Source organism: Rattus rattus, chromosome 9, assembly GCF_011064425.1.
Source record: "Rattus rattus isolate New Zealand chromosome 9, Rrattus_CSIRO_v1, whole genome shotgun sequence".
In the NCBI taxonomy this organism is placed as follows: Eukaryota; Metazoa; Chordata; class Mammalia; order Rodentia; family Muridae; genus Rattus; species Rattus rattus.
Genome location: NC_046162.1, coordinates 91,820,064 through 91,832,479, shown reverse-complemented (window position 1 = coordinate 91,832,479; position 12,416 = coordinate 91,820,064). Strand labels below are relative to the sequence as shown.

General features: G+C 41.7%; 1 protein-coding gene across 1 annotated transcript in view; it reads right to left on the bottom strand.

The window, feature by feature from the left end:
- The window catches only part of Nlk (nemo like kinase), a 126,659-nt gene that overhangs the window by 39,517 nt on the left and 74,726 nt on the right, over nt 1-12,416 (bottom strand). The window contains exon 3 of the mRNA XM_032912846.1: nt 7,931-7,986. Coding sequence (XP_032768737.1) covers nt 7,931-7,986 — 56 coding nt within the window. The remainder of the gene's footprint in view (nt 1-7,930; nt 7,987-12,416) is intronic.

Genomic DNA, 12,416 nt, shown 5'->3' with positions numbered 1-12,416 from the left:
ATGCTGGGATGTGGGGATGTGGGGATGCTGGGATGTGGGGATGTGGGGGTGTGGGGGTGGGCCCAACTGCTAACGTGCTTGCTTAGATTGCACGAGGCCCTGGGATCAGTGTTTAGCACTGCATGAAACTGGATGTGGCAGTGCAAACCTATAATCTCATCATTTGGGGGGTGGAAGTAGGAGGATCAGGATTTTAAGGCTAGCCTGGGGTACACAGGCCTGCCTCAAAAACAAAACAAAGAAGAGCATCGTAAAAAAAAAAAAAAAAGTGACTTCAAACTTCAGCCTTCACAAAGGGCGTTGGGAAAGAGAAGAGCCACTGTATCTGTCAAACGAAGAAGGTGGAGCTGATGATCACCATCAAAAATAAACATATATGCATACGATCCAGACAGAGAGCCAAGAAACACCAATGTGAGGCCAGCCTGGGGGCTAGACTGAGACCCTACCCCAAAAAACCAATCAACAGAAGTCACAAAGACTTTGGGATAGTTCTGCTTTTTAAAATGAATAGAACAATTTTAGGAGCTGTGTATGTAGCTGAGCAGAATGCTTTTCTAGCGTACCAGAAGGCCTAGGTTTGATTTCAGCTGTGCGAAGTGGGAGAGCACGCTTGTATCCCAGCAACTGAGAGACGGACGCAGCCGGATGAAAATCTCAAGGTCATCCTATCCTTAACCACAAACCATGTCTGAGGCCAGCCTGAGCTACATGAGAGCTGTCTCAATATCTAACCACCTAAAAATAGTTGTTTGTTTGTTTAAATGAGCCTCTATCTACACTGGTAACATTATACTACAGTTTTCACTTACAAAAAGCTGAGATCTCCCATGATCTTGTAATACATTCAGAGTAAAAGGTGAACAGTGTTAGTCCACAAGCTGCAAAATATGTTGCTTTTCCTCCCAACACAACAGATAAGAGGAGCACAAGCATAGTGAATAGTTTAGTAGCCAGGGACTGTGTTTGGTTTTGGTCATAAGTCTCCTCCCTCTTCTAATCTGAACCCCTTTATCTGACTATGCCTATAACCCCCCTCTCCAAACAATGCACCCAGTTACATGAGAACTCTTTCAGATTCCTACCTGAACTGGGCAACATTTACACCCCTCTGATCAATAGTGTATGTATCTCTGCCCCTAACAACGATCAAATCTGGACAATTTCTATTCAGATATATTTTCATATGTGTGAGTATAAAGAATGGAAAGGCTGATGCGGCCTTAATTAGTTTAGGGTGCATGCACTCACTGTAAGGCCAATTGTGTCCCTAAGTAATCTATCAAAATAAAGAACTACCCAAACTATATCCCTTAGCAACCAAACTCTCCTTTGCTGTGTCCCTGGAGAACTTTCCTGCATGTGGCCAGCTGTCGATCTTGACAGTGTATCCCTTTCTATCTCTGTGCTCCCTCCAAGTAAAGTTATCTTGCCCTTTTTGCACATCTGTGTGAACCCTTGTTATCTGTGCTTTAGAAAGAGGCTAATAACCTGGAAACATTCATCCTAAGCCCAGCTCGGATCAGTTAACAAGTGGCATGCTAATCTCTAGCCAAACAAAGGCTACAGCTTGGTTCTGCTACTCCACTGGAATACTCACCCTCTTCAATGCCACATGTCCAAACTCTTCCTATCCTTTGATGAGGATCTGAAAGGTTTGTTTTCCTGTCTGAAGCCATGCCAACTCCTCTCCCTGCCTTTAAACTCTAACATCACTTGTCTATATTCTTCTGGCATATCCCATTACCTCCATTAGCTATTTTATTTCTTCCTTTTTAATTTAAAATTGTATGTATATGAATGTTTTGCCTGCATACCACATGTGTGCCTGGTGCTTGGAGAGGCCAGAAGAGGACGTTGGATTGGATGGAACTGGAGTTAGCACAGTTGTGAGTTGTCAGGCAGATCCTGAGGATCAAACCTGGTCCTTTGCAAGAACAGCCAGTGCTCTTAACAACTGAACCATCTCTCCAGATCTGAGTTTCTTCATCTTAAAATGAAGGTAGGAGTAAAGTGTTTAGGACGCATTAAATTTCTTTTGAAAGTCTGTATTGACAGAAATTCATTTAAAGTCATACACATAACAGATCTTTGGCTGAATGAATGAGATAGACCAGACACAGATGAACTGATCACTAAGTGGGGATTCAGCTAGTCCTTGGTTGGTCTGCTATATTCTTCTTGCTGCTGCCTCTACTTCTGTCTAATGCTCCAGAGGTAAAGGGCCATGCTTGGTGACACTAAGTGAAAGCCTTTGCATTAAACCATCAAATGCTCTTCAAGTAATTCAGCCTTTGAAATTAAAATAGGACCAGTGATCATCAAATCTCTATATACAAGTTTGTTTCTCAAGACATCAAGTAACTCAGGCTAGCCTCGAACCTAATCCTTGTTCCTCTGAAACAAGGTGCTAGAGTTATAGGCATGCAATATCAGTCCCAGTCTCTGTTTCTAAATCATCACAATACTTTTCAACTTATAATCATCATCTTTATGATAAAATTTTACACTAGATCACAAAACCTGTAGGACAGAGATCCCTTTTTATGACTTAAAAATGTTTGTTTTGTGCCTATTTTGTCAGGGACTGTTCTAAGTGACAGAAACTCAGGGCTGAAAAAACAGGCAAAAATTCTACAAATAAGGGTAATAATGCTTACACTCGTGGAACAAGAAATTCTTAATGTGTCTCTTTGAAACTCCTGGGGTGGACTTCTGGTCCATGCCACACTGTTGGTGTGAAGAAGAGTGTGATTACCCGTGGACTTCATGTGTTGGTTCTTCTCTGCACTGGCTCCTGGACTCCCCAAAGGCTACAGAGCTATCTCTCAGAGGTTTCAAAGGATTGAAACCCCTATCATTAAACACTCCTGTAGTACCCAAGCCTAATGTCCAAAGCCAGTATGTGGACTCTTGCGCACAAAACATTACGATTGTATCTCAGGCTAAAAATAAGCCTTTCCCAAAACAAATTAGTATTTACTTCCAATCCAGTAAGCATCCGGTACTTTAAGTGCCCTGTTTATGTGCACTGCATAGAGTGCAGAATCCTGACTGAAGAAAATATTAGTTCCTGGTCAAACAATTACAACTGTTTCTCTGGGTTTAATTTCAGTAGCTAAAGATTATTAAGATGCAAACTATTTTTATACAGATTTTCTAACAGAAACAGAAGTACAAAATGAAAAACATAATACTTTCAAAGATAACTCAGTTTAGCAAAATACCAAATCTTTAATAAAGTAAAAAAATATACTTCCTAGACTGATACTTTCTGCTCAAAACTGTGGTGCTGTTGAGACAGCCCTGTGGGTAAAGCCACTACTGCCAAGCCCGACGAGCTGAGTTAGTCCGCTGGAAGGAGAGAACTGAGCTGGAAGGAGAGAACTGATGCCTGCATGTTCTTCCTAAACCCCATGTGTGCACCGCAGCATGCTGCGCTCATGCCCACTCTCATACAGTAGACAAATGTGATCTATATACTGAGCTACTTTTAGCTGCTTCAAGAAGTAACCGCAAGATACACACTATGTTCAAGGCTAAACAAAATTCCTGTAAGGCACCAATATAATCATTTGTTAGTTTCAGTCTGTGTGGGGAAGCAAATAATTAACGGCACAAAAGCTATATATTGATCCTGCACATCACATCTGATTACATCAAAATGCTTATAAAACTCAGATTTTCAAGAATTCTAAAACAGTTCAACTAGGGCTTTGGTGAAAAGACAGTGAAGATTTGAGTCAGGGTCTTATGGAGGGAAGACGGGCTTTGAACTCCTGGTCCTCTCTCTGCCTTTCCCCTTCCCAGTGCTAGGATTACACGATTCTGCTACCGGGGCCAGCTCTCAATCAGGTCGCAAAGGTTTGTTTTTATTATTTTTCACTACATGTCTGTGTCCCCATGGAGGCCAGACAGCAAGGATCTCCCTGGAGACACAGATAGCTGTGAGCCATTGAATATATGTACTGGGATCTGAACTCAGGTCCTCTGAAAGAGCGGTAAGTACTCAACTGCTGAACCATGTCTCTAACCCCCACCTTTGGTTTTAAAATGTTAGTGCATTAAAATTATATAACAGAACATTGCAATGTTCATTGTCTTAGAAGAAGTATAACCATGTGGTAAATGTATGTACAGTGGACGGTTACCTTTCTCCTCACAACTTGGGTAATATATGAGTAAGCACACACAGAGGTACGGGGCGGGGGCGGGGGCGGGGGAGAGAGAGAGACAGAAAGACAGGGAAAGGGAAGAGAAAGACTGACTAACTCTAAACATGGATGTCTTCAATTAAATAAGTCCATTTCATCTAGCAATATATTTAGAACTTGTCTAAAACAAGTCTCAATTAGGCCTCAAAACCAGTTTCTAACGGTTCCGTGCCATGACCATATACAGTGTGTGCCCTCAGCATCTATCTGCATGAGCTTGTTCCAGGGCCCTCACCAGATGCCCAAAGCCCTCTAATGCATGGTGTGTGTAGCCTACACAGATCCTCCTGTATACCTCTTTCTTCAGTGCCAGAGATACTGAACCCAGGTCCTTGCCCACACTAGACAAATGTTCTAAGCACTGGTCTGTAGTGCCAGGTTCTCTCATTACTCTAAATCATTTCTAGATGACTCATACCTAATATAACATGAGCATTATGTAAATAGTTGTCACATTATTTAGGAAAAGTAAGGAAAGGAATATGTGCATACTCATTATTGATGAACTTTTTTCATGAAGATTCCATGTGTGGTCTGTTGAATTTTAGTTTTTAAACACACTAACAGAAGACGGCCAACTGTATTTAAAAGCCAGAATAGTACCTACTTTAAAATCCACAATGATGTAGCAATCCCCCAAAGAGAAAACAGCTCACTGTCTAAAACCACATTTAATGTGTGTACCTGTTTCCGAGAGTTCATAGATGGGGTTGCTGACAAAGGTAGGTAATATATTCAATTCATATGGTAACTTAAGACCCTGTTAGCCTTTAATATTATACATCTGTATTTTAGGTAATAATTTTTCTTATTACCCAACTGAAGAGAAACTAAACAAAAAAATTTTCCTAAGGCCATGACAGATTCATTTGTATTATAGAAAAACAAAAAGCAGACAACTCATTTTAGAATACTAAAGTGTGAACAAGGCACACACGCAGCAAGGCATCTGTCAGCTGCTCTACAACACAGGCCGTCAGTACCCTGGATTCCAAGCTAACCATGCCTACCTGAACAACATAACAGTCACAGGCATGGTTCTCCTCCTTCTCCTCCCCCTCCTCTCCTCCCTCCTCCCCCTCCCCCCCTCGTTCTGTGTGTGTATGTGTGGTTAAAACAAGCTTTCTCTGTGTAGCCCTGGCTGTACTGGAACTCACTTTGTAGAGCAGGCAGGCCTCAAATTCACAGATCCGCTCTGCTTCTGCCTGGAATTTGTGTGGTCCTTCTTACAGTGAAAGCATTGCTTTCCCAGACAAAAGTTGGGACATTTCCTTTGAGCTACTGGAGTACCTGTCTGATGCTGGTACCATTGTATCCTTGGGGGTTTCCGTCTAGGGCACATTAAGTGTATGCTTACAATGTGATTCCTGGCAAGCAGCTGTCATTGTATGCCTGGGGCTTTGGGTTATGCTGTATTCTTTTGCCCTCTAGCAAGAGAGAGAAAGAAGGCTGGAGAGGAAAGTCTGGTACATGGGCGGCTCCATACTATGTAACTGACCCACAGTACAGTCTCTGAATACCAGGGACTGGAGGAGTTTCCCTAGTTGGTATGACTTGCCTATGTTGTTCTACATCGTAGCTGGGACAGCTCACGGGTTCTACTGAAAGAGCACAACCGGAACCCCATGCCTGCCTGAGAAGCCTTCTGCTTTGCTCGTTTGAATCTGTAGTCCTTTGCTACAGTAAACTGTAAGCATGAGAATAACGGCTTTCCTGAGTCCGCTGAGTTCTTCCAGGGAGCCCACCAACACTGAGGCTAGTCTTGGGAACCTGTGATCCGACCATAGCACAGTAAAGTATGTATCTAGGAAAGGACATTCTGATATACACGCTTGCTTTCACAACTTCATTTCCAAAGAGGCAGGAATGGTACTTCTGCCTGACGAAAATGCCTAGGCTTTCCTTCTCAGCAACTGAGAGGTTAAAGAAGTAGCTCCTGGCCAAGCATGAGAGGGAGCTTCTGCAGGATTAAAGCACTGCTCACTCCCACTGCTCCTCCCATTCTCCAGGCCATCTTCAGGAACCAGTAATTAATGCCTTCGCCTAAGCAACAAACTGACCTGAGGAAAGCACTTTGCTAACTCTTCCATTCAGACACTTAAGCAATTTTTTCTTCCTCTTTCCTTCCACCACCCTCCCTCCCTCCTTCCTTCCCTTCTCTTATCCATCCATCCAAGATATGTTCTTAGGCTGACTTTGAATTCACGATATGGTTCAGGCTGACCTTTAAGTCAAGATCCTGTCCTGGCCTCCTGAGTGCTAAGATTATGGATGTGTTACCACACTGGGCAATTTTATACTTTTGGAAAGTAAGGCATGAAGTTTGGCCCAAAGTATCAGGTAAGCAAAGACTCTTATCAACCAGGAGCTGGACAACACACGGTCCTTTCTTTAGAGTGTGCGCTGCTGAGGCTCCTCATGTGCACCAAGTTACACAGCAAGAAAGCAACAATTTCACAAATAATTGCTGGATTAAAATTTCACCATTTTATAGCACTTAAGAGCTTGCTTTGTCATACTGAAACCTCCTAGCTTTGTGGACCACTGTCAGTCCTATAATCTTATAAGGTGTCCCCAGTCCCAAGCCAGCTTAACTGCTCTCTTCTCCTTGGGAAGCACTTCATTGTTCCCATTTCTAAGGAAATTAACAAAGACAAGTGTCTACAGTAGAATTACCTGCTACTGCAACTAGTGTTAAGGGGAGATCTTCTTTTTCTTTCTTTTTTTTTAAGTGCTGAATCAGAAAAGTAACAATTGGTTTTCTTTTTGAGTAACAGGCCTAAAGTACCCATAAAACCCCTCACTTTTAATAAACCATATAGCCAGAGCATCACCCAATCAGTGACAGGATTCTCATTCTCCATCTTTATTGTAAAGCCTCGCTGGGTTAACTGCAGAATAAAAAATGCTGACTATGACTGTCAGACGGCCTATCTGTATTTCACTTTTCTTCCCGCAGTCTCAGAAGCTACTACAGGTGTTACTTTACTGTTTGTTATTACTTTGTATACAAACAAACTATCTTTAAACAACATTAGTGCATGGGATGAAAAATATAGGAGTTGAGAACCCGATACTTTCAAATCAAACCGAATTAAACCTCAATCTCAATTCTTTCTAGCTCTATGATCTTAGTCAAGTTTCTTACCTTTTGTGCGTCAATTTTCTCATCTGTAAAATGAGAATAAATATACTACCTCATACAGCAGTTTATTAAAGGAATCAAATAAACATGTGTAAAGAACTTAGTGTGTCTGACATCTAGATAAATAATAACCACCACCTGTGGAAAAAAGCCGTGGAGCTTTTTTCTAATAGAACACATCTAACTTCGCTCCATCCTGAGTATTAAATGCAAGGACAAGATTATTCCCTTGACAGTTTCCTGGTTATAGCAAAGAGATCCTGTACAACATGGCTGCTTCTTTGATTATCTGCAAAATGGGAGAGTGATCATATAGCACACAAAACTACATGGAGACTAAACACAGATCTGTCCAGATGTCCATCTGTGTCACCACACAACATCTGATGACAATGAGCTCTAGCACATACTTGGGGTTTCAAAATTACCTGGTTTTCAGGTACTCGACCACCACGTCTGCAAGGATGAGACAATGTAATTCATGACACGAGCCCTCAGAAGCTAGTCAAGAACAGGTTAAACAATAATACTTTTAAATGTCCCCTTCTTTCACAATCTCTGGTTAGGATACATTTCTTCAAAATAGTCAATGTGTGGAGGTTGGAGTATGTCAAGGGCAGAGAGTACCTGAGAAAAGAAAAAAAAACAAAAGCAAAAACACAAAGTCAAATTTAGAGAAAGAAAAAGAAAACAAAGTTTGACATAAATGCAAATAAATGCTGTTAACCAATGGCTTAAGGCTTAGTAAGAACTGGCCCCCGAAATGAACTGTTCACTAGTAAGAAAGCATAATACTCGAGATGGCTTCAGAAACTTTCTACCCGAGAGATGGTTCCAGCTGAACTGAATTGAGTTGCATCGCACATGGCCAAGCGCTGCTCAGGAGAGGGGGGAAAGGAATGTCACACACAGTTGCTTTTAGAGCAACATCTCCACCCCCCATTCCTCTGCTCAGCAAACGTTTACTACACACACTTCACCTGTCAGATACCAGGATATAACCAGGGCTATAAATACGAACAAAGCAGTCCTCTACTTTCATGACTGGAGGAGAGGTGTGTACGGAACAAGCACTTGCACAACTCGGAATCATGCCCTCTGTTGCTATGCAGGAAAAATCCAAGGAGGGCGGAGGGAAAACACTTCCTAGAAGTAATGCTACTCTAACCCTTGAAGACTGATTGAGAGCTGGTCAGTGGCTGAGCAGGAGCAGTATGGAGGCAGCTCGTGGAAACAGGAGAAGTGCTCAGTTAAAGAGCATAGTGAGGCAGAAGGAAGCAGAGTGGTGGTGTAAGTCCAAGAAGAAGGCAGAAAGCATCACTCACAATCTCCTTAAGTTACGTACAGTATGATGGATTTTATTCAAAGGAAAAGAAAGTTACTGGGTAGGGAAACAGCCATTCGGCGTCTGAAATTTCAGCACCTTATAAAGCAGTAGAAAATAGGGCAGTCGTGCTCTCACGGCTGTTTAGTTATGTTGTAAGTCCTGGTTATACCATCACACCCAATTTGCTAAGGAGAGCTATTGGGCTCAAAGAACTAAGAAATGGGCAAAAAACAGCACCACAAGTACAAGCTTCCTATTGCCCCACCCCTGACCCCTACACCCAGGGCCTCCGTCTGTAGTCCCTAGGTGGCTTGGAATTTGTTATGCAGGGATCTGCCCACCTCTGTTTTCCTGAGTGCTGGGACTAAAGGTCTATGCCACCACACCAGGCTTACCATAGTTTTAAAGAACTATGTTCTTTTGTAGAGGGTTTGACTATTATGAAGCAGGCAAAAGAAGACTATCCACGTGGTCACTCCCCAGCCTTAGTTACTGAGTTCACTGCTATCTTGTTTGGAACGCCTACAGCCTCTATATTTGAAGCCATCGGCTCTACATTGGTATTTCTTCCAAATAAAAATTGCAGGGTTGGGGATTTAGCTCAGTGGTAGAGCGCTTGCCTAGGAAGCTTAAGGCCCTGGGTTCGGTCCCCAGCTCAAAAAAAAAAAAAAAAAAAAGAACAAAAATTGCAAAAAAAAAAAAATTAATTGCAGGATGTGAAACCTTGATTGTTCAACTTTTACTCATTTAGCTATTGACTTGTTATCATGATGGGGATGCAATCCAAGGTCTTATGCTTATGTTCCACCCTTGTGAAGACAATTTTAAGTATTTGTTTAATTTATTTTTACTGCTTATTTTAAACATTTGAGAATGTAAGTATTGTGTGCACACAAGGGGCACGGTGTGCGTGGAGAGGTGGGAGAACAAACCTTCTACCATGTGAATCCCAGGGAATGAACCGAGATCATCACATTTGGCAGACAGAACCTTTACCTTCTGTTTTGCTTTGCTTTTCGAGACAGGGTTTCTCTGTGTAGCCCTGGCTGTCCTTCAACTCAAGAGATTCAAGTGCCTCTAACTCCTGAGTGCTGAGACTAAAGGCTTGTGCCACAACTGCCCAGCCAATTTTCTTTTCTTTCCTTTTTTCCTTCCCTTTTAAAAGGTATTTATATATGAGTGCTCTATTTGCATGTACACCTGCATGTCAAAAAGAGGGCATCAGATCTCATTACAGATGGTTGTGAGCCACCATGTGGTCGCTAGGAATTGAATTCAGAACCTCTCTTGAGCAGTCAGTGCTCTTAACCACTGAGCCATCTCTCCAGTCTCCCACCCAAATTTCTTACTCAGGTTAAAAGTATATTATTGTCTAAAGCAGGTGCTAAAAAAATATTCCCACCACACCTGGGTGTGAAATCTCCTGTTTCTATTTCCAGTACTTGAGAGGCTAAGACAAGAGGACTGCCATGTGCTGGTGTGGGAACTGAGTTACACATCAAGTATCAGGCTAGTTTGGACTATGGTGTGAGACACTGTCTGATTGTTTGTTTGAGACAGGGTTTTCTCTAGGTAGCCTTGCTTGGCTTAAAACTCAATGTGGCCCAGGCTGGCCTTGAACTTAAAAGAGATCCAACCACCTCTGCCTCCAAAAAGTGTTAGTATTAAAGGGGTTTGCCACTGTGTCTAGCTATGAGACCCTGTTTTACACACACACACACACACCATAATAATAAAAAAACTCCTGGGGTTGGGGATTTAGTTTAGTGGTAGAGCGCTTGCCTAGTGAGCGCAAGGCCCTGGGTTCGGTTCCCAGCTCCGAAAAAAAAAACAAAAAACAAAAAAACAAAAAAAACTCCTAAAACACAATGACTTATAAATTATGATTGACTAATGTCTCCATAGACATTAAATTTTAATAAAAGATTTCTTTTCCATCCTTCTTTCCTTTTACAATTTACTTGTGTGAGAAATCTTGTTCATGTTAAAGTTTTACCTTTTTAATGATTTGTTTTTATTTTATGTGCATTAGTGTTTTGTTGGCCTATGTGTCAGACTGGAAATGGAGTTCAGACAGTTGTGAGTTGCCATGAGGCTGTTGGGAATTAAATCTGGGTCCTCTAGAAGAGTAGTGGAGCCATCTCTCCAGTGCCACTTTAAAATTTTAAATTAAGATGTGTTGCCAAGTAGGTGGCACATACCTTTAATCCCAAAATTTGGGAGGCAGAAGCACTTGGATCTCTGTGAGTTTAAGATCAGCATGGTTTACACGAGGAGTTCAAGGCCAGCCAGACCTGCAAAGTGAGATCCTGTCTCTAAAAATTTGTTTCCAAGTCATGAAGGGATGTTGTATGCCTTTAATTCCATCACTTGGGAGGCAGATGCAGACAGATCTCTGTGAATTTCAGGCCAGCCTGATCTACAGGAGTTCTAGGACAGCTAGGGCTATACAGGGAAACCCTGCTAAACAAAAGAAAACAAACAAAAGGTGGTTTTCAATGATAACTCTCTTTAATGAAGAAGCCTCCCTAAAGTTAAAGACAGCTAACATAGAGGGTTTTTAAAAGTTTGGATGTTTCTATAAGGATTATGTACATTCCCTTTTAAATTAAAATGTTTATAGTAAGAATTTTGATCAGTGGAAAACATTTTCCAATTTCTTCAAAGAAAAATTTTGATATGTGAAAACAATTACCTCATTTTTGTGTATTTTAAAATGTTAAGTCAGTCAATATAGCAAATTTGTATAACTATCCTACTTATGACGTGTACACACACACACACACACACACACACACACACACACACACACACACACACACAAATTAACGACGAATGTCTGAAACTTGAGGAAGGTGATTAGAAATCAGAATCTTACTAGACAGACATCTTTTAGGCTCTCAACTCTGAACCTGAGAAAGATGCATTCTGCCTTGGGGGGAAACGGATGCAAAGAGTGACATTGTCTACGGCAAAGCTATTTTACACTTCAAATCTATCTGTGCTAATCAGAGGTTATCTAGTGGGAAGGGACAGCCCTATTTTAAGAAGAATTATACTTTCTGACTCCGTATTTGATGAGGCTCCCACTAGAAAAGCACCTCAGACACTGGCCTACACCGGCTGGCTATTGACTGGTTTAAACTCTCCCTGTTGTTTTGTTTAACCTCAGTGCAGACAAAAGCAGTATCAGACCAGTAGAAAGGGCCAAGGATCTCAAGGGCAACGTGAAGAGCAAGTGAGATGGGACACCAGAGAGTCCAAACACTGGGCTTCAGCTGCAACTTCCCATTTAAATAGATAGGAGTTTCTCTTGACCCCACAGTTATCTGGGGAAATCAAATAAAGACTGGCCTTTTGATGCGAACAGAAAGGCACTTGTAAAGATGCCTTGATGGAATCCAAGCACCCACCCTACACCCCCCCAAAAAAAAAAAGAAACAAAAAAGCAAGACGAGCCAGGTGTGGTGACACCAGAAGAAAGTCTGTAAATTCAAGGCTCATCCTGATTACTTACTCCATCCATGCCAGCCAGAGCTACATAATGAGACCCTGGATAAGAAAACAAAGCAAACAAAACCAAGAAACCTAAATCAAAAGAAACCCCACCACACTTAACTACTTTTTAAAAATGGTGGTCATGACTAGATGTGTATATTCTTTAACTCAAATTTCCAGACCTGTGTAAAAACTGTCTTTTAAGATTATGGCCTCCCAGTTAGAAGAGTCA